Source organism: Ostrea edulis, chromosome 6 (assembly GCF_947568905.1).
Source record: "Ostrea edulis chromosome 6, xbOstEdul1.1, whole genome shotgun sequence".
NCBI classification, from domain to species: domain Eukaryota; kingdom Metazoa; phylum Mollusca; class Bivalvia; order Ostreida; family Ostreidae; genus Ostrea; species Ostrea edulis.
Window position 1 is genome coordinate 5,390,067 of NC_079169.1, and position 22,090 is coordinate 5,412,156.

At 35.9% G+C, this 22,090-nt stretch overlaps 3 protein-coding genes and 1 long non-coding RNA gene across 4 annotated transcripts in view; 3 read left to right on the top strand and 1 right to left on the bottom strand.

Moving 5' to 3' along the window:
• LOC125646013 (trichohyalin-like) overlaps nt 1-3,210 on the top strand; it is a 10,896-nt gene extending 7,686 nt beyond the window's left edge. The window contains exon 3 of the mRNA XM_048872121.2: nt 380-3,210. Within this exon, the coding sequence (XP_048728078.2) occupies nt 380-1,263 (884 nt within the window). The 3' untranslated portion in view covers nt 1,264-3,210. The remainder of the gene's footprint in view (nt 1-379) is intronic.
• The window catches only part of LOC125646012 (uncharacterized), a 36,853-nt gene extending 28,227 nt beyond the window's left edge, over nt 1-8,626 (bottom strand). The window contains exon 1 of the mRNA XM_048872115.2: nt 8,470-8,626. The gene's annotated coding sequence lies outside the window, so the exon portion shown is untranslated. The remainder of the gene's footprint in view (nt 1-8,469) is intronic.
• LOC125646026 (uncharacterized) lies at nt 3,463-4,970 on the top strand. Its single transcript, XR_008796147.1, has 2 exons — nt 3,463-3,990; nt 4,360-4,970. It is a non-coding gene; the product is annotated as an uncharacterized LOC125646026 (long non-coding RNA).
• A 164-nt stretch (nt 8,627-8,790) lies between the features above and the next one.
• LOC125646022 (epidermal retinol dehydrogenase 2-like) lies at nt 8,791-21,141 on the top strand. The gene is made up of 6 exons (XM_056141371.1): nt 8,791-9,000; nt 12,681-12,865; nt 15,448-15,579; nt 15,943-16,187; nt 16,573-16,698; nt 20,591-21,141. Exons 1-6 carry the CDS (start codon nt 8,862-8,864, stop codon nt 20,688-20,690), a joined length of 927 nt encoding a protein of 308 aa, XP_055997346.1. The 5' UTR covers nt 8,791-8,861; the 3' UTR covers nt 20,691-21,141.
• The last annotated feature ends 949 nt before the right edge of the window (nt 21,142-22,090 follow it).

Below are 22,090 nucleotides of genomic sequence, written 5' to 3' on the forward strand. Positions count from 1 at the left end.
TGATTAAAGTCACAGAATGCTGGTTTTATATCTCCTACCAAGGATTCTTTGAATGTTTACTTGATTAACACTCTGTGTGATGCCTTTTGTCAGTAATTTTTTTTTCTCATGGAAATAAAAATTAAGAAATAAAATCCTCTCACCCGCCCCATATTTTTTTGTGACCCCGGATGATATCTACTAATTAAGTTGAATTGACCTAAGTGGAACTAAATGATGATCTTTTCCTCTAAGGAGACCCTTTTACCTTTTAATCAGATCAACCATTTAAAATATAAACTCAGATAGCAATTTGTAACATTGACACATCAAAAACATCTATTACCATTTTTAGCAACAAAAACTTCTGGTTTTGAAAAATGTTATAATTATTTTTTAGGCAAACTAAGAGAAAGAAAAAAGATAAATTTCATTGAAAAAGATGAAAACTCCCTCGAAAAACCTCATGGACAAAAACTGAAGAAATTGGCAAAGTCAAAAGAAGCTATGAGAGCAAAATTGTACAGACTTGGTTTGGCTGATGAAAAAAGGGAAAGATCAAATCAGTTAGCCAAGGAAAGAATGAGAAAATATCGAGAAAAACTGAAAGAAAACAACGACAAAAAACCAACAAATGTGTCGAAATGTAAACTTAAAGAGGCAAAAGAGGAAGTATCACAGGGACAAAGAGCATATTGGAGGGAGAAAAAACGACAATCAAGAACCAGAGAAACCCAAGAAAAGAAACAACTTTACAACTTGAAAAGACGAGAAAAATACAAAGAAACCAAAGTGAAGAAAAGTTTGTCCAAAAACAAAAGTGCCAACTCTAGTGAACAAAACGCTAGTTTTACTGAAGACAAAGTCTGTGATGAAGAAGCACAAAAACCAAGAAACGAAAATAACAAGTCACCAGCTACAACAAGAAAAACAGTTGCTAGGTGTTCAGGAAAATTACCCAGAACACCTAAGAAATGGTTGAAAGTCGTTGGTGGCCTTATTAAGCCAAGAAAGAAGAAGCTGTTGGATGAAAGTGGTCTTGTTGCGAGTCCAAAGACTAAACCGCTAATTGAGGCAAAAAGAGAATTAGTACTTGGCGTGAAAGATTTCATTAAAAAACACAAATCTAGGAGGAATAAATACCAAAGAAAAAACTGGATTTCAGCAATTCTGAATGATGCCAAGAAGCAGGGGATCCAAATTTTTATAAAACAAAATCCTGGAATACAGTGGCGAAATTTGGTAAAGAAATCCTTCATTCAGAGAGAGGTGGATAACAGCTGATGCCCTCGCAGAAGGAAATTAAAGATGTTCAAGATTATTATTTGAGCCCAGCAGTTTCCAGTGAGCTTCCATCAAGGAAGTCTGCTTCAAAAAGAACACATCAAAATCTGAGTTACGACAGAAAGCACCAAATCTGCCTATGAAAAGTATTGCCAACAACATGGGAGGAACATCAGTTAAGTTCCGCAAACTGCAACCAAAAAATGTTCTAACTGCTGACAAAACACTGCTCTGACAATGCTTATATGAATATTGTACTTGAATTTATAAGCTATAAACACCCTCATGTCAACACCATACAGAAAAGTTTACGATACAGAAAGTTTACGATATAGTTTACGATTCCGTATGTGCAAACCAGGGAAAGCACTATAATATAAAATGCATTACAAGGAACTGTACATAATGTGGGACTGGAAAACCTGAAGAAGATTCCTACACTTCGTAAGGACATTGTAACATGGGAAAGATGGCACAACAGAAAAATAGCACATGGAAAAGTTGTGAAGTTTAAAAAAACTGCTTGTGACAAAGTGGGGTACAGGCAACAAAATTAAGGGGCAATACTCGCTAAATGTGAAAGGCAATACTCGCTAAATGTGAGGGGCAATACTTGCTAAATGTGAGGGGCAATACTCGCTAAATGTGAGTTCAAAATTAAGGGGCAATACTCGCTAAATGTGAGGGGCAATACTCGCTAAATGTGAGTTCAAAATTAAGGGGCAATACTCGCTAAATGTGAGTTCAAAATTGAAATTGCGAGTGAAAAAATCCCAACTTTTTCCCGGATTTCCTCGGTTTATTGGCTGTACTTTAAAGGGACTGGTTCACGATTTTTGAACAAAATATTTTTTTATTTTTTATGTTAGATATTAAAAGTATAACTAATTTAATGTTGACAACCAAAATTTTGTCCTTCTGAATGCAAGAATAAAAGCTATATTTTAACCTTAAATATGTGTTATGTAAACAAAGACTCGAGTCTTTTTATGTAAACAAACAATAAAGTGAAACATTAATTTTGTAAAATAAAGCATTTTAATTTTGCTTAGTCACACATTTTAACTTTTAGATGACACATTTTACCCGAAGAATGCTTGAAATGTGAAAGTTATAATAAACTTAGATTGATATCCATATCTTTTGAAAATTTCGTAAACAATAACATACGGTAATCTTTGTTTACAAAACAAATAATAAACTCTCTAAAATGAGCTTCTGTAACAATGTATATAACCTTAATTTTTATGTCAAATCTTTTAAACACATTAGACAGAAGGTTTTGTTCATTAAAAGTGAAAAATAAAATTTTGGGGAAAATCGTGAATCAGTCCCTTTAAAGATTACAATAATTTTGTCTTGTGCATTATAACATTTTACAGAATAATTGTAAACATATTGAAAGAGTAAAAGTGGATCAAATGAATAACTAAGGCCATGGTCATCGATATCTTAGTCAGTGATGTCAAAGGACTTCAAGCATACTAACCGAGTGTCTCGGAGATGTCTGATTTATATAACAATCATGATGATCTTTTCCGTGTTTACTCAACACACGAAGGTGTTTGTTAGTATCACCGCTCCAGGCGGTGTCCTGCTGTCTGGCATATACAGTCAAACAACGAGTGATGCTACAAGATTTTTTTAATGAAATCTCCAAATGTTTTGAAAATACATTTTGAATTGACACCAACAGTCTTCAAGATTCCAAACCACACGATGTTGTAATTAGGTGGTAGATCTCTGTACAACGAGTACACCGCACAAATGCACCCGAAGACCATCACCATGCACCAATAATATGTTGTCTGATAATTCATTAAATGGTAAATGAAAGAACCCTCAATCTTATTTTCGTAATTGCACTTTATTTTCATCTATTTTGATATAGAGACATGCTTGTTTTCTTAAACTCCTGTAAAAAATCAATAAATTGACAAAATGCTAGTAAAAGCTCTATTTTGCTAGTAGGAAAATAACCCACTAACTACAATTTTCTAGTAGAGAAAAAAAAGTTCCCTGGGGTACACGAAATGATTTCCTCAATGATCTGATGAATGAGGATTCCTTGATGTCTTTACATTTGTTCAGAGCCATCTGGCAATATCAGCAGTATAAAAGAAAACAAATAAGAAGGATGTGCAGTATTATTTGAGGATTTCATAGAAAAATACAGGACTCTCCCCCCCCCCCCCCCCCCCCCCCCAAGACGAAATCCAATCAGCCCACTGGCAATATGAACAGGTTACAATCCACCCTGTCGTTACTTATTACAGATATTCTGAGACTGGATGTGAAGGTTGTCACTGAAAGTATTGTGTCATTCTGATGATGCTGTACAGGCATTCAACACAACAATAAATGAACATCGAAGAAAATTAAACATATGGAGTACAATTTTTGAAGGGATGCAGTGCCGAGTACAAGTCACCAACTCCATTTGTGGATGTATTCTGTCGGGCAGATGATTAAAATGGTTTCACGGTTGAAAGAAATTTCTTTGGCTCACATCACAGTAAAGGATCTTGTGATGGGTCGGGAGCTGTTACAAAATAAGCTAAAGGAAGAGCTATTGAAAGCAGTGAAGCCACTACAGGTATACAGAATGCAGAGGGTCAACTTAACCCGTCGGTAGATGTCATCCCAGAATCTCCTGATACAGGACAAAGCAGATCACCAGTCACTGAGTTTGTTGATGGAGAACAACATGATAATACCACATACACAGTAAGATAAAGTCTTGTACATTTTTAATGTAATGTAACATAAAATTCATGTTTTGACTTTCGATAAATTGAATGCAATTTTCCTCCATAACATTCCGATATTTGGTGGAGTCTGTGTTGCTCATTTTTGTGTTTTTCAGTGATTTCCTGGTCTTTGTAGTTTTTGTCTATTGTCCACCTGATCCATGTCTCCCATTTGTTGATTTTTTGTTTACCGTTCTAATCACAGTTCCCTCGACTTCACTTTTGATTTTTTGTTTACCGTTCTAATCACAGTTCCCTCGACTTCACTTTTGATTTTTTGTTTACCGTTCTAATCACAGTTCCCTCGACTTCACTTTTGATTTTTTGTTTACCGTTCTAATCACAGTTCCCTTGACTTCACTTTCACAAATAAACAACTGAAGATAAGGATATCAGTGGTGGATCCACAACAGAGAATAGACAACTGAAGAGAAGGATATCGGTGGTGGATCCACTACAGAGAATCAACATCACCAGTCTATAGATGAAGTCCCACAATCTTCTGATTCCGGGCAAATCCGTTCTTGTGTCTCTTTGTTGTCCACCCAACTGACAGAGAACAACCGATAAGGCTACTATTCCTGAGCCACAGAGAACAACCCGATAATGCTACAATTCCTGGGCCACTCAGAACAATTAACCCGTCGATAATGCTTCAATTCCTGGGCCACTCAGAACAATTAACCCGTCGATAATGCTTCAATTCCTGGGTCACCACAGCAGTTAAATGGTTTTGACAGGTATATATATTTGATAGAGTTATATTCTTCCAAAATATTGAACAAAGAAAGATCAGTTAAGGTGATAGTTGAAATAAACTATTTTACTCACTTTTGTACAAATTGTATTATGTTTATTGCCTTCCAGTGATTTAGTTAGACATTTTCATTGACTAACCATTTTGCCAATTAACATGATTAAAGTGGCAATTTTTTTGTTGCTAAAAATATAGCCAAATCAGTTTAATACTTTTAATATGGTTTTTGGATTAATTGGGTAAAGTGACTACATTTAAGGAATGACTGGGGCAAGTTATACGAGTATAACCTGGTTTGGGTCAGTTTACACTTTTTTATAATCAGCAAATCCAGGTTATACTCGTATAACTTGCCCCAGAATTAAAGTCATTCCTTATAATTTAATGAAGGAGAAAAAGATACTAACCTTCGTTTATCAAAATGTTCATAAACTCGGTAAAATACAAGTCAACTGAGCCGCGCAATGATTCACTTAGCAACAACAACGAAGTGTCTACATGTGGCTGCGAAGGTCGCCATATTAACTCATTGTCAATTTGTCTTACTTAGTTCAACAGAGCCGAGCCTATTTATTAAATTATTGTACCGAAGGTGAAGTTTGTCATGACAGAAAATATGTGTAGACTATGCATGCAATGCGTATTTCGCTGCCCGTTAGAGATCGACTTTGAAGTCGCTCATCTCCGACAGATTGAGAAAATACGGGAAATTGCATTGTTTAGGCCTAGATCTACCCAAAGTAAGTCTTCAAATATCAGAAAATGCAATAATTTGCAGCTTTTAACTCTGTGAAAATTTCTACTACATGAAAACTTACCCTTGCATGCAACGATTACGTTGTCACTAATGGTAAATCTAACACAAGAAAATATGTAAACAAGTGACAAATCGCGATCCACATGTCAATATGACTGTTGTCATGTGGTAAAATGTGACGTATGATTTTTATATCCCCCACAACAAGTTGTGGGGAGGGGGGGGGGGGGGTATACTGGAATCGGGTTGTCCGTCTGAAGACGCAATGGTTTCCGGGCTCTAAAGCATTATCCTTTCCACCTACCGTCACCATATCATATATATGGACTACCCATGGGATGAAGATGTTCCCTATCGATTTTGGGGTCAAAAGGTGAAGCGCACTGGACATCGAAGTAGCAATATGGTTTCCGGGATCTAAAGCGTTATCCTTTCCACCTACAGTCACAATATCATACATATGGACTACCCATGGGATGAAGATGTTCCCTATCGATTTTGGGGTCAAAAGGTCAAAGGTCACTTGCACTGGACATCAAAGTAGCAATATGGTTTCCATTTAAATTCTTTAACGGCTTTTTTCATCGCATGGAGATGCTGTGTTCCTAGTTTATACCTATTAACAACACCCTTTGGGAGATTGGGGTAAGCGGGGGGTATTCTTAGTGAGCATTGCTCACTGTTCATCTTGTTTTCTAAATAGGTTGAATGTTAAAGTGATGTTTAGTAATAACCAATGACTGCTGTTTTTTATTACAGGTCACTAAAATGGAGAAAGATTATATGTAGGTCCAATATTATCACTCCATCAGGAAAGGGAAGTGGACACAACACAAAAGCAATATACATCCGTCAAATGAGACATTATTTCCATCTTACAGCCACCAGAATTGGTCCCAGAAAGCTGTTCAAGATTCTTTTATCGTTTCAATGAATCATTCAAATAAAAGTCTTGCTACTAAATTAAAAGTAAAGTAAATTTATTGTATCATTTATTTTCATACATCCCTGAAGCACAGACACAGCATTCCATGATGTTGCCCTGTTGATGAACCTCAGAGTTTCTTATTTTGTATAAACTAAGAAAAAGGATACTGTGGAGTCATAATTGTTCGTTACCCACGAATTTACGTGTCCTCGAACATTTTTCTAAATCAAGTATAGTTATCTCTTCTGGTGCATCGTATCACTTACCCACGAAATGACGTCCCCACAAACCAGCAAAATTTTACTTACCCACAAACATTGGCCCCCACGAATTGAAATGATTGCACAGTAATAAATCTAAAACATATGATTCAAGTTGGGTTCGTGTTGTTTCAAAGACATGTTTTTTAGTTTTAGTTGTCCTGTATTTTGTCTTGTGATCTTGAGTTCAGAGTTTGTGTTTTCAATTTTCTGTGATAGAACTCCAGTATTCAAATGATTATGAAAAAAAGATTGGGTCTGAGGAAGGGATAAGTCCAAATAGCTGTTTCTGATATATGTATCACAATGTAATGGAACATCTCTAGACAGTTATATCGGTTTTTGAATCTTCCTTTAAGAGAGTAAATGTTTAATTAGAATGAGCTGGTGTGTCCATGTTACATGCACCATTTTGGCTTTTTTTTTCTTTTCTTTTTTTTTTTTTTTTGATGTGGGGCACATACAAAAGTTTATAAAAAAGGATGTAACCTGTAAAATTGCACCTTATACTAGTCTACATTGACACATATTGTCACTTTTACTTTCTTTGGCAATGTCACATAATTCTTGCCCAGATATGGTGAGGTATCAGAATGTTTCTACACACAATTGTACTTTTCCCAGGTTCATAACACGTTCAGAAAAACGATATGAACTCTAACACAAGTTCATAATTATGCAAATTAGGTAGGTCTATCATTCATGTGCCACACAAACAAACATGTCATCCTTTGAAATTATTAACATTGACAGTAAAAGACCTTGTTTTGTTGCCAAGGTTGTTCCAAGAGGATTTTGTACTGTCTTTTATGAAGTGAAAATAATTTAAAACCGTGATGTAGTGACGTCACAATGGAATTGAAAGCAAAAATGTCTGTGACATTCGGGTTGTGAAATAGACAGTAAATTAAAATGTGCATTTAATCATAGCTGTGAGATAAATACAGCTTATGACAATTGAAATGAAATTTGTTACCGGATTTGAATATTTCCCTCACCAAGGCTCAGAAAATATTAAATCCGGAAACCCATTTCATATGCCATAAGCACTCATTCAAGATCCTCTATGATATATTATGTAGTATAGGAGAGGAGAAACTCTATGGCTGGACAGGGAATCAAACCCGGAATCCCTACATTACTAGTCAGGTGCTCTAACCATGCACTGAGCTATCAGCCTGCCAGAACAGCAGGGGATTCAGTGTAAGACCCAACAGGACTCCGACTGATCAGTACAAAAATTCCTTCTTTATAAGGACTATTATTGACTGGAACCATCTCAGTGATTCAACCGTGTTATTAATCTCGGTTGAGATTCGGCACTGCTGATTAATTGCTAGAACCTCCCGAAGCTATTTAGTAAATTTCCAGACATGAATTATGAAGGACTGCTCTGAGATTCGGTAAAAGCATCAGTCCAAATATCCAACTGAGCCGAATCTCAGCCGAGATTACCGTGTTATATGACATCGCGAGATCATCAAATTGGGATTGCAAGGTAAGATACATCAAATTCAACAGCGATCGAACCCGTCGGACTGCTACATCCATAATTAGTATGCCGAGTGTTACCTTACTTACTCAATACAAATTAGCGGAAATAGATACTGCATAAAAATGCCTACAAAATTGCACAATATCCGAGTAAGATGATTATTCAATTTTAAAATTTATTGTTTTCACGCACACGTGTGCAAGTCAACCCTGCTTATTTAGTGCTTAAATTTATTTGTCTAACTACTAATTAATCATACCTGAAGCAGCCGTTCTCTATATCGGATTCTACATAAGGGACGAAGGAGATGCAAATTATAACTTTACGAAAGGAGAAAACCAGCTAAAACCTCAACTGGCTCAAGCTTCCCCTGCAACACTAACTTCGTCCGCCATTTTTTGTATCACGTGATTTCGTACAGGGAGAATACATTGGGTTACGAAATCAAATTGCCAATTCCACATAGACACTTTTGACATATTTATACACTATTAAGTTACTTGCTAGGGTAATCAGTAAATAATACAAATATCTGAAATAATGTACAACAATTTACTCGCAGTCAGTACCCCAAAAACAATTACCGCTCCTGGTCAAAGGTCAAACGAAAGCGAAAGCACAGTTTGTACGTTCTATCAGCAGACCGCAAAGATGAATGAGGTGCTGGAGTTCTTTACCACGTTGTTTTTGGTGATATACTACTGGTTAGAAGCCATAGTATTAACATTCATACCAGCTGGTCTTAGAGGCAAAAGCGTGGCAGGCGAGACTGTACTGGTCACGGGAGCAGGTGAGTTGACTTTTAAATTCTTTTATTTTTTCTTCATCACTTCAACCGGTGCTTTATCATTCTTTTATTTTTCTTTGTCTATTCAATAGGTGCTTTATAATCCATGGATCAATTTGAAGTTTCAGACATCGACGTTTAATAAAATATAATGTGTGAGCATATATACTAGGGTGGAATCTCGGGGGGGGGGGGGGGGGGGGGGGGGATCTTGGCGAGATTCGTCGTGGCTGGATATTTGGACTGATACAGGGTCTGTCATTCCAAATATTATGCCTCAACGAATCCCGCAGAGATTAGGGGGTGGGGTTACTTCCAATGCATCACGTGTATTATCTTTAGAGAAGTGGACAGGCAAGGTGACCTTTGTACATTCTAAGACGCTTTGTAGACAGTGGCTCAGTGTTTTGGATTGAGTTGGCTATTAAACAGAAAGTTGTGAGGTCGTGCTAGGCTTGTACTACCTTGGCTGCATCAAACAAAAGATATAAAAATACATAGTGACTGCTCTAGTATAACTGGGGTGGAAATGACAGTCACGGGTCTTTCAGGTCACAGGGTTTTGACGCAATCTGAGCAAACTTGTTTTTATCTAAGTACCATAAGGAGTATAATCATGATAATACACCTATTATACTCTATCCTTTTTGCACAGATTGTGTCAAAACCCTGTGTTTCAGGTGATACTGTAACATTCAAGGCCCTGCATCATAGTATGCATTATTACAAAAATTCACAAACTTGTATGAAATTCAACAGTGAAGTCTATGGAATAAGCATAATTTCTGCAATGTCTCAGAAGCAAAAATTGATTATGGAGAAATCATTTGATCCATGAAGCCATTATCTATTAAGTTTTAGAAAGAAATGGATGAATATTATTTTTATGTCTGAAAGGGAACACAACTCAGAAATAACACAATATTATATATATATAGATGCAAAATTATTCACAATGCTTAATCGTTAACAGTTTTAACTGGATTTGGTGCATATATATATATATAAATGTAGCAGTCAGCCAGGTTTGATCGCCAGTGGCCAGTTAGCTCAGTTGGTAAAGCACCTGACTAGAGAATTCAGGGGGCCTGGGTTCGAATCCTGGTGTGGTCTGTTGCATTTTCTCCCTTCCTGTTAACTTTGGTGCCGTAGATCAGCCCCTGGAATTGACAGGTGAAAATGCCTGCCAGGGGATTAAGATCCTGGGTTGATGTCTTCAGGTGTGAAGACATACACATTTAAGGAGGGAGAAGTGTAGCGGCCAACAGGGTTTGATGGCCGGTGGCCAGATAGCTCAGTTGGTAGAGCACCTGACTAGAGATTTAGGCCTGGGTTCGAATCCCGGTGTGGTCCGTTGCATTTTCACCCTTCCTGTTACATATATATTATATATATATATATATATATATAATTATATATACATTGTATTAAATTATATTATTTCATATTTACAAAGCAGTTATCTATTCTAAGTAGTGATGATGCACAAAGTTCATCCAACATTGCCATCTATTAGGTACAGAAGATTATTTTATTTAATGAGTTTGAAAGAAAAAAATTCACATTCTCTCTCATAAAATCTGATCAAGGTATTTGTAACAGTAGAGAGAACAGGTTTTTGTAGAAATTTGCATACATGTGTTATTGACTATATTTTTATGTCTAAAGTACAAAATCTGAAAAAGTACATGTATATTAAAAGTACCCATTTCCTACAGCTTGTTTAAATTTTAGAGAGAAATTAATTTGAGAGAAAGTTTATCATGACCCTGACAGTTTTCAAAGTTTTCAAACTGATGTGTAGGGGAGTTAACTCTTCCATAACTCCCAATGGTAATCTTGAACTCCTTCATGATTTGCTGATTTTAGACATTCATATTTGTATTGAGGGTTCCCAATACTAAGATTTCACAAAGGATGAGGAAAAACTGAGCATAAAAAATTTACAAAAAATGTCCTCATATCACTCTCCTGCCTATCCTTAATGCACATAATCACATACTCTTCATAAAGGCTTCAACCTATCCTTAATGCACATAATCACATACTCTTCATAAAGGCTTCAACCTATCCTTAATGCACATAATCACATACTCTTCGTAAAGGCTTCAACCTATCCTTAATCACATACTCTTCGTAAAGACTTCAACCTATCCTTAATGCACATAATCACATACTCTTCGTAAAGACTTCAACCTACCCTTAATGCACATAATCACATACTCTTCGTAAAGGCTTCAACCTATCCTTAATGCACATAATCACATACTCTTCGTAAAGGCTTCAACCTATCCTTAATGCACATAATCACATACTCTTCGTAAAGGCTTCAACCTATCCTTAATGCACATAATCACATACTCTTCGTAAAGGCTTCAACCTATCCTTAATGCACATAATCACATACTCTTCGTAAAGGCTTCAACCTATCCTTAATGCACATAATCACATACTCTTCGTAAAGGCTTCAACCTATCCTTAATGCACATAATCTCATACTCTTCGTAAAGGCTTCAACTATCCTTAATGCACATAATCACATACTCTTCGTAAAGGCTTCAACCTATCCTTAATGCACATAATCACATACTCTTCGTAAAGGCTTCAACCTATCCTTAATGCACATAATCACATACTCTTCGTAAAGTCTTCAACCTATCCTTAATGCACATAATCACATACTCTTCATAAAGGCTTCAACCTATCCTTAATGCACATAATCACATACTCTTCATAAAGGCTTCAACCTATCCTTAATGCACATAATCACATACTCTTCGTAAAGGCTTCAACCTATCCTTAATGCACACAAGCATTTACTCTTCATAAAGACTTCAACATATCCTTAATGCACATAATCACATACTCTTCATAAAGGCTTCAACCTATCCTTAATGCGCATAATCACATACTCTTCATAAAGGCTTCAACCTATCCTTAATGCACATAATCACATACTCTTCGTAAAGGCTTCAACCTATCCTTAATGCACACAAGCATTTACTCTTCATAAAGACTTCAACATATCCTTAATGCACATAATCACATACTCTTCATAAAGGCTTCAACCTATCCTTAATGCGCATAATCACATACTCTTCATAAAGGCTTCAACCTATCCTTAATGCACATAATCACATACTCTTCGTAAAGGCTTCAACCTATCCTTAATGCACACAAGCATTTACTCTTCATAAAGACTTCAACCTATCCTTAATGCACATAATCACATACTCTTCGTAAAGGCTTCAACCTATCCTTAATGCACATAATCACATACTCTTCATAAAGGCTTCAACCTATCCTTAATGCACACAAGCATTTACTCTTCATAAAGACTTCAACTTGCACTGCCAAGGTGAAACTTCATTCAATTTCACTTTATGAAGAAAGAAATAAGAAAATTTTATTTAAAAGTTGTGTTTTTACAAAAACAAATGATGCACACTCTGTCATGATGAATTTAGTAGATAAAATGATTACCATCTATGACTGACCACGAGTAATTTTTAGTTACTCATATTTGTGGAAGTAATTTTTATTGATTTCATTGGATGAGCAATACCCACAATATATACTATCCAAAGTATATATATTTATATATATACATGTATTTATATAAATATATATGCTGTGTTTGTTCCTTATAGGATGGTTACATACCTTGTTTGCAACTATTATAGGAAGTGGTATAGGACGGTTACTATCGAAGAAGTTTGCAGCGCTAGGGGGCAGGCTGGTATTGTGGGACATCAATGAAGCTGGAAATGAAGAGACAGCCGAGCAGGTGAAAGCTTTGGGTGCCACTGTCAAGACCTACACAGTAGATCTCAGTAGCCGGGACTCCATCTACAAGGCTGCTCAACAGGTGTGTGAAGAGTGTTCCTTAATGAAACCCACCCACCCTCACATCCGTGTATATAACCCTCCCTAATGTCCACCCTCTCACATCCGTGTATATAATCCTCCCTAATGTCCATCTCTCTCACATCCGTGTATATAACCCTCCCTAATATCCACCCTCTCACATCCGTGTATATAACCCTCCCTAATGTCCATCTCTCTCACATCCGTGTATATAACCCTCCCTAATGTCCATCTCTCTCACATCCGTGTATATAACCCTCCCTAATGTCCATCTCTCTCACATCCGTGTATATAACCCTCCCTAATATCCACCCTCTCACATCCGTGTATATAACCCTCCCTAATGTCCATCTCTCTCACATCCGTGTATATAACCCTCCCTAATGTCCATCTCTCTCACATCTGTGTATGTAACTCTCCCTAATGTCCATCTCTCTCACATCCGTGTATATAACTCTCCCTAATGTCCATCTCTCTCACATACTTGTATATAACCCTCCCTAATGTCCATCTCTCTCACATACTTGTATATAACTCTCCCTAATGTCCATCTCTCTCACATCCGTGTATATAACCCTCCCTAATGTCCATCTCTCTCACATCTGTGTATATAACCCTCCCTAATGTCCACCCTCTCACATCCGTGTATATAATCCTCCCTAATGTCCATCTCTCTCACATCCGTGTATATAACCCTCCCTAATGTCCATCTCTCTCACATCCGTGTATATAACCCTCCCTAATGTCCATCTCTCTCACATCCGTGTATATAACCCTCCCTAATGTCCATCTCTCTCACATTCGTGTATATAACCCTCCTTAATGTCCATCTCTCTCACATCCGTGTATATAACTCTCCCTAATGTCCATCTCTCTCATATCCATGTATATAACTCTCCCTAATGTCCATCTCTCTCATATCCATGTATATAACCCTCCCTATTGTCCATCTCTCTCACATCCGTGTATATAACCCTCCCTAATGTCCATCTCTCTCACATCCGTGTATATAACCCTCCCTAATGTCCACCCTCTCACATCCGTGTATATAACCCTCCCTAATGTCCATCTCTCTCACATCTGTGTATGTAACCCTCCCTAATGTCCATCTCTCTCACATCTGTGTATGTAACCCTCCCTAATGTCCATCTCTCTCACATCCGTGTATGTAACCCTCCCTAATGTCCACCTTCTCACATCCGTGTATGTAACCCTCCCTAATGTCCACCCTCTCACATCCGTGTATATAACCCTCCCTAATGTCCATCTCTCTCATATCCATGTATATAATCCTCCCTAATGTCCATCTCTCTCACATCCGTGTATATAACCCTCCCTAATGTCCATCTCTCTCACATCCGTGTATGTAACCCTCCCTAATGTCCACCCTCTCACATCCGTGTATGTAACCCTCCCTAATGTCCACCCTCTCACATCCGTGTATATAACCCTCCCTAATGTCCATCTCTCTCATATCCATGTATATAATCCTCCCTAATGTCCATCTCTCTCACATCCGTGTATATAACCCTCCCTAATGTCCATCTCTCTCACATCCGTGTATATAACCCTCCCTAATGTCCATCTCTCTCACATCCGTGTATATAACCCTCCCTAATGTCCATCTCTCTCACATCCGTGTATATAACCCTCCCTAATGTCCATCTCTCTCATCCGTGTATATAACCCTCCCTAATGTCCACCCTCACATCCGTGTATATAACCCTCCCTAATGTCCATCTCTCTCACATCCGTGTATATAACCCTCCCTAATGTCCATCTCTCTCATCCGTGTATATAACCCTCCCTAATGTCCACCCTCACATCCGTGTATATAACCCTCCCTAATGTCCATCTCTCTCACATCCGTGTATATAACCCTCCCTAATGTCCACCCTCACATCCGTGTATATAACCCTCCCTAATGTCCATCTCTCTCATCCGTGTATATAACCCTCCCTAATGTCCACCCTCACATCCGTGTATATAACCCTCCCTATGTCCATCTCTCTCATCCGTGTATATAACCCTCCCTAATGTCCACCCTCACATCCGTGTATATAACCCTCCCTATGTCCATCCCTCTCATATCCATGTATATAATCCTCTTTAATGACAGCCCTTGTCACGTCCTTGTATATAAATTACCTTTTCATATCAAATATTCATTAGTATATTTTAGGCATCAAATTGCTACATTCCTTTATATATATATATATATATATATATATATATATATATATATATATGTGAATATTATACATGTATACGGTAAAGCACAGTTTTACTCAGCCAGCATAATAATGAATTCATCTTATTGTGAAGTCTCCCCTCCACCCTCACCCCCCCCCCCCCCTCCCCCCCCCCCCCCCCCCCCCCCCCCCCCCCTGTGCTTTGCTGTCTAGAATTTTAAGTTTTGAAGCAGAAGAAAATGATGATGGAATGTAATTATTATAAATTACATGTAGTAATAAATAATGTTACACGGACGAATAAAAATGGATTTGATGAAATTTATCATACTAATTTAGAATATTTTCTAGTGAGAATTTCAATAGATTGTTTTTGTTTGCCTATTTGTAGGTGAAAACAGATATTGGGGAAGTTGACATTCTGATTAATAATGCAGGCATTGTCACGGGTAAAAAATTCTTGGATTGTTCAGACCACATGATCCAGAAAACCTTTGAAGTGAACACCATAGCACATTTCTGGGTAAGTATTCAAACTCGTGCCTTACTCTGTGGAATCATTTAAAATCGTGGGGACCAATTTTAGTGTATTGTGGAAATTTTGCAGTTCTGTTAAGAGGTCATCTTGTGGGTATGGTTTCTGTACATCCAAAGATTATAAATTTTGTGTATTTCATTAGGATTTGAAATCGTTGGGATTTGAACTCTTACAAAATCTAATGATTCCACAGCATTTGTTATTATTGAACCACAAAATCATGAATTCAGTTTAGAAGTAATAATTATTTAGTATATTGGTAACATTAGTTACTGTGATGATTGGAATATATGAAAATAGTTAAAACTGACATCTGAAATAGATAGAGACACACTTTTAAATTTACAGACCTGTAAAGCTTTTCTGCCAGGAATGATGGAGCGTAATCATGGACACGTTGTCAACATCGCCAGCTCAGCGGGTCTTATCGGAGTGAACGGTCTCGCGGATTACTGTGCCAGTAAGTTTGGGGCTGTAGGATTTGATGAGTCCCTGAGGTTGGAGCTCAGCATGCAGGGAAAAACTGGAGTCCATACTACAGTTGTCTGCCCTTACTTCATATCTACTGGGATGTTTGAGGGAGCTAAAACAAGGTATTCACACTATTATGATTAGATATCCAATGTTTTACCATCGATATCATTACCAATTGAAATGACAGCCATTTCTTCATGAATGTGAGCAATGTGCGTATGAATCCTGATAAATTAAGTATGCCTTAAACGGCTAGGAATATTCCATCAGAAGTTAAAAGTAAAATATAATTTTGAAATTGTATATTTCATGCCAGCATACTTTTCATGAAGTGCTAAAAGGCTTCGTGAAATATGCTGGCATAAGGCATCACAGTTAATGCCTTCTTGCATTTTCAAAAATTTTATTTCTTAAATGTCTTGAATTTCCATGAGCTATATATTGATGTCTTATTGCATTATAGTGTGCTGCATATTTAAATGTGGACAATATTCATATTTAAAGGTTTCCTTCCATTTTGCCTATTATCAAGCCAGAAGATGCTGCTTCACGTATCACTGATGCCGTCGTGTGTAACCAGCATATTCTAATGATTCCTAGAGTTGTCTACATCTTTGTTTTACTCAAAGGGTAAGTTAATAATTATCTGCCAGTATACAAATTTAATAAAGGAATGATCTGCCAGTATACAGATTTAATAAAGTATACAGATTTAATAAAGGAATGATCTGCCAGTATACAGATTTAATAAAGGAATGATCTGCCAGCATACAGATTTAATAACGGAATGATCTGCCAGTATACAGATTTAATAAAGGAATGATCTGCCAGTATACAGATTTAATAACAGAATGATCTGCCAGCATACAGATTTAATAACGGAATGATCTGCCAGCATACAGATTTAATAACGGAATGATCTGCCAGTATACAGATTTAATAAATGAATGATCTGCCAGCATACAGATTTAATAAAGGAATGATCTGCCAGTATACAGATTTAATAAAGGAATGATCTGCCAGTATACAGATTTAATAACGGAATGATCTGCCAGTATACAGATTTAATAAATGAATGATCTGCCAGTATACAGATTTAATAAAGATTTAATGAAGGAATGATCTGCCAGTATACAGATTTAATAAAGGAATGATCTGCCAGTATACAGATTTAATAAAGATTTAATAAAGGAATGATCTGCCAGTATACAGATTTAATAAATGAATGATCTGCCAGTATACAGATTTAATAAAGATTTAATAAAGGAATGATCTGCCAGTATACAGATTTAATAAAGGAATGATCTGCCAGTATACAGATTTAATAACGGAATGATCTGTCAGTATACAGATTTAATAACGGAATGATATCACTGTCTGATTCATTGTCACTCTAATAGATTACATCACACCTGTTTATAACCAGAATTATTTTTCATCCTGTCCTGTTTAAATTTGCATGCAGTAAAATGTCCTTTGTATCCATGAAACCAGAGACCGCGCCTCAGTGTGACATGTTAAATATTACCTATTTACTGACCTCGAAGACAATAGCCAAGTTTAATGTCCAACTGGACAGCAACTTGTGACTATCTCTGGAGACTTTACACTAGTTGGGGAATTGTTACTGTTACGGGAAATAATAAACTTAGTCTCAGTACTATTTTAATAAGGGACCAGGAAATCATTATACTGAATATGAATTTTAAGTTACAGTCCCTGAAACGTTCTACTTTCCCACTTGAACAGTGAATCGATTCTTTCACTTTGGTGTTCCACATGACAGTGAACGCACGGTGAACGATTTGTGAACAGTGAATGCATAGTGAATGCAAAATTGTAAACGGAGACCACACAGTGAACGCACGGAGACCACACGGGGAAATGGTAAAGTAGAATGTTTCAGGGCCTACACAATGAAATGGTAAAAACACGTTCTCTTTTCTGTTGGAAAGTGATGCAGATCGATGTTATGTACATTTCAACTGATGCCATAAAACTGGATAATGTGCTCAATCAAAACAGTCAAAGCTCAGTGGATCGATCGTCATGTGATGTCATAGATTTTAGCAAATATCTTTATTAAATTAAACTTTGTGCATCATAGAAATATATATTTCAGGGTAATTTTATTCACTGGATAAAATGGAATATCTAGTAAACTATTGACAGTTAAAAATGTAATCAATTATTCATATTATGAAGAAAAAAATGTTGTCAAGGGCAATAACTCCTATGCTAGTATTTCCTCAACTATGTCTGTTACACATTAATTTCCCTGATCATATCCACAATTGATTTATACAGATTTATGAATTAGCAGTTTTCTAGACTGTTGACATTAAAATTTGTAATTTTAACAAGTTTTAATCTATCTATTCTGCTTTACAAAAATGTGTGATTTTCTGATTTTGACTTATACCACTGTTAAACATTTGGGTGTCTTGACATCTTACAAAAGACATACACATTTTCTTTGGTTATTGATCAAATCAAACTATATCAAGTGGAAATCAATACAGTTTTCCCACTTTAACCATTAGTATAATGGTATTAGTATAATTCACATGTAGAGCTACCTAAAACTTGATGGGCGAAAAAAAAAACTTTGAGATATTCAAGGTTTGAGATATTGAGGTTAAAATACATAAAGAAAATGTTGCTTTACTCACTTTGACATATCCTTGGTGTTTTAGATATTCCTTATACAGGATTCAGTTAGATTCACCATTAATCCTAACTAATCATAGGTATTACATATTAGATATAACTATTGTAGGCGTGAATTGACGGGAGGGCCCACACTCAGTAAATCCTCTATTGGTCAGGCACCATCCTCACATGTAGTCACTTCAGATTTGTACAACCTCTACCGCAATTCTTATTTACTCTTTGTGGAGTTAAGGAGCTCCCTACCCAAAGAAATAAGCCATCACATTCATTCAAGGTCGTTATTCACTACCACGATTCTTTGTCGTCCTTCTACAGATCTTTAGTCTACGTAAAAGATTAGCAAGTAAATCAGCTATTTTCCCAGAAAGAAGACACACAGTTCTAAACAGTTTCAAGACTACTTGCTAGTCCTGATAATCTTGAAACTACAGTTGAACTATCGTATTTTGAGCTTCAATGTTTAGTAGACTGGCAGTATTAGAAATAATAATCAATGCAGCTTCATGCAGTATTACCAACTGTTGTTGTGTAGATGTAGTGTTTAATTTTCCCTGAATTTACACATGAATTGTCCCTAAATTCCCACATTCATCTTTGAATTTACACATTAATTGTCCCTAAATTTCCACATTCATTTTCCCTGAATTTCCACATTTAATTGTCCCTAAATTTCCACATTTATTTCCCCTGAATTTAAACATACGATATAGTGCATGTACTCTTACAACAGTCTTCCTAGACCTATGTATTTTGTGTTATACTAACATTTTAATATGTAGGTTAGCGTGACAGTACAGTGGACATGTTTGAAATTACAATATGTAAACTTAACAGTAATTGCAAAATGAGTGACTTGTAGAATTTTACCTGCAAAGTGTAGTGAGATTGGAATATAGTTTTTGGGGGCAGCCACTTTCATGGACAATTTTAGAGGAAGAAATCCCAGTTAATTCTATAGTCTTAAGTCGGAGGTCAGTTGTTTATTTCTTTAGTTACCTGTACACATTCACCTGGTGGTTATTTACATAATTATTTCTGCACTTAAACTGTACCAAGCCAGACTCAGGGCCTAGAATTTTCACACTAATGTGAGAATGGTTTATTATTTCGAAACAGACCACAGTTATCAAGGAGTTGTGGTTCTTTTAATTGTGATTCATTCTAAAAATGTTTAGAAATACTTAAAAAATATTATTTCAGTAAATAGGTGTTGTAAGACTGTTACAGCTTAAAAGAGTGAGATGTAGATATCTGAAAGAAATATACAAAAGAGTTTAAAATCATTAGGAAATCAGTCTTTATCTACAGTTGATCAGCCTTGCCCTAGTTTATTAAAGAGGCCAAAGAAATCATGGGTATTCCTTTGGACAAGTCCTTGTGTTTTCATTACTAGTGTTTATATTGTAATCTTTGGCTGAGCAATAAAAATAAGTTTTATTTGGGGAGATTCTGTGGATTGTTTTACTTGGCATCAGTATGGCATTCCAAAATGTTGACAAATGTTGGAAACTTGCCCTGTGTTCGGACTACCCATTGACTGACTTCTTTTCTAGGTCCCACAAAGCAAATGCTGTGTGTCAAATTCAATAGAAAGATTTTCAGTGATACAAAAACATGTATATATTGCATATATGATATATAGAAATTAAAGTCTTTAAAAGTAATTGTATTACTAAACTCAAACTTAAATTTGAGATTTTTTTTCAAGAAATCCAAGACTGCATGAATTATGAAATCAAAGAACAGGATACAGAATTTAAAAAAGTATTGTTTTCAAAAAGAGATAATTATTTTGCATGAAATAAAAACAGGAGAACAATAACACATGAACATGTGATTTTTTTTTCAGTGTGATGCCAACTAAAGTGTCAGCACTTCTTGCTAAATATTTTGGTGCCTCCAACAGCATGGACGACTTCAAAGGAAGAGCTGCCAGAAAACTGGACTGATTCCATGCCTACAGCAATAGTTAATGTTTGTCAGAGATTGTGATTTTAAAGACAATGAAACTCACAACTGATCATTTGGATTATTTGATCTTTAAAAAAGATGTTGATGATCATTTCCTCTTTCCTTCAGTAAAATTCATTTTGGACAAGACTCTTGAAATTGACATTAATCTGTGATCTTTGAATGGACGTGCCAAGTTTCATTTACAACAGAATGTATGTTATTTTTTTTATTTAAGAATAACATATATACACATATATTTAATAGAATTAAAATATGCATATGAAATAATTTTTTTAATATTTATGAGATATTACTATATTTTGCTGTGGTTTTGGAAAGGTTGAAAATATAAGATGTTGGAACTAATGAAAGCAGATTTGATTTCAGTATTTGTATTTTGATGACAACTTTTGTTTTTTCTAATTAAAAATGTATGTTGGTACCATTGTTATGGTGTGTGGGGTTTTTTTTCAAATTGAGTCAAATGACAATTATAAAAACTGTTATAAACTTTATTCCTCTATATCTAAACACGAAATTTACTTAAATGATCTGAATCTGTACCTCTAAAACTGATGTCTAGGACTTATAACCGAGTTTCATAAATCTTGTTTAAAGTATATGATAATTTTTTTAAGATATTAAATTAGATATGATAACATATCTTCTAATGTATTGTAGTGAGAATCCTTTGCTGTTCCAATGTAATTCTGATCAATCCTTTTAATTTGGCATTTAGTAATTACTCATTCACTGGAAATATGAGGAAATTTGTTTCTAGGAACAAGATTTCTCTGAAATATATAACAATATCTATAATCTAAGAGGAGATAACTGTGTTCATTGTCAATCAAAACTCCCCTGTCACTGTTAAAGCGAGTGGTAGTGTCATGATACATGGTGTCCAATGTCACATATACCACCCAGAGGTCCTGAACTACTTCTACTATCAATCATGATAAAGATTGTCAGCTATTGATTTCTCTAGAAACAGCCCGATGGCTACGTGGTATCGACGGGAATGCAGCAAAGATACAGCTGAAAGTTCATTGGTCAATATAAATCATGATTTATGAGATCTAGTTGCAAAATCATCAACAAAAGATACATGACAAATCATTATTACAGGTTACTTGTTATGATATTGGTGCTTTCATAAGTGCATATAAAAAACTTGCTTAATAATGTGATATTTTTTGTAGATTTCAAGTAATTTAAAACCAATTTGAAACTACTGCACGTAACAGCTCAGTTTTTAGCTGACCTGTAAAACTTGAAATCAAGATTTGCTGATAACAGTTTAGCTGTCGTCTGTCTGTTACATGTCAATCTTTCATAGGGATGCTTGATACCAACCACAAAATGGAGGCATGGGTCGATATATTGTTTAGGTTTA

Coding starts and splice junctions, on each gene's coding strand:
- LOC125646022 (XM_056141371.1), top strand. CDS start 8,862: ATGAATGAGGTGCTGGAGTTCTTTACCACGTTGTTTTTGGTGATATAC. Junction 12,866..15,447: donor TCTACAAGGCTGCTCAACAG/GTGTGTGAAGAG, acceptor GCCTATTTGTAG/GTGAAAACAGATATTGGGGA. Junction 16,699..20,590: donor ATCTTTGTTTTACTCAAAGG/GTAAGTTAATAA, acceptor TTTTTTTTTCAG/TGTGATGCCAACTAAAGTGT.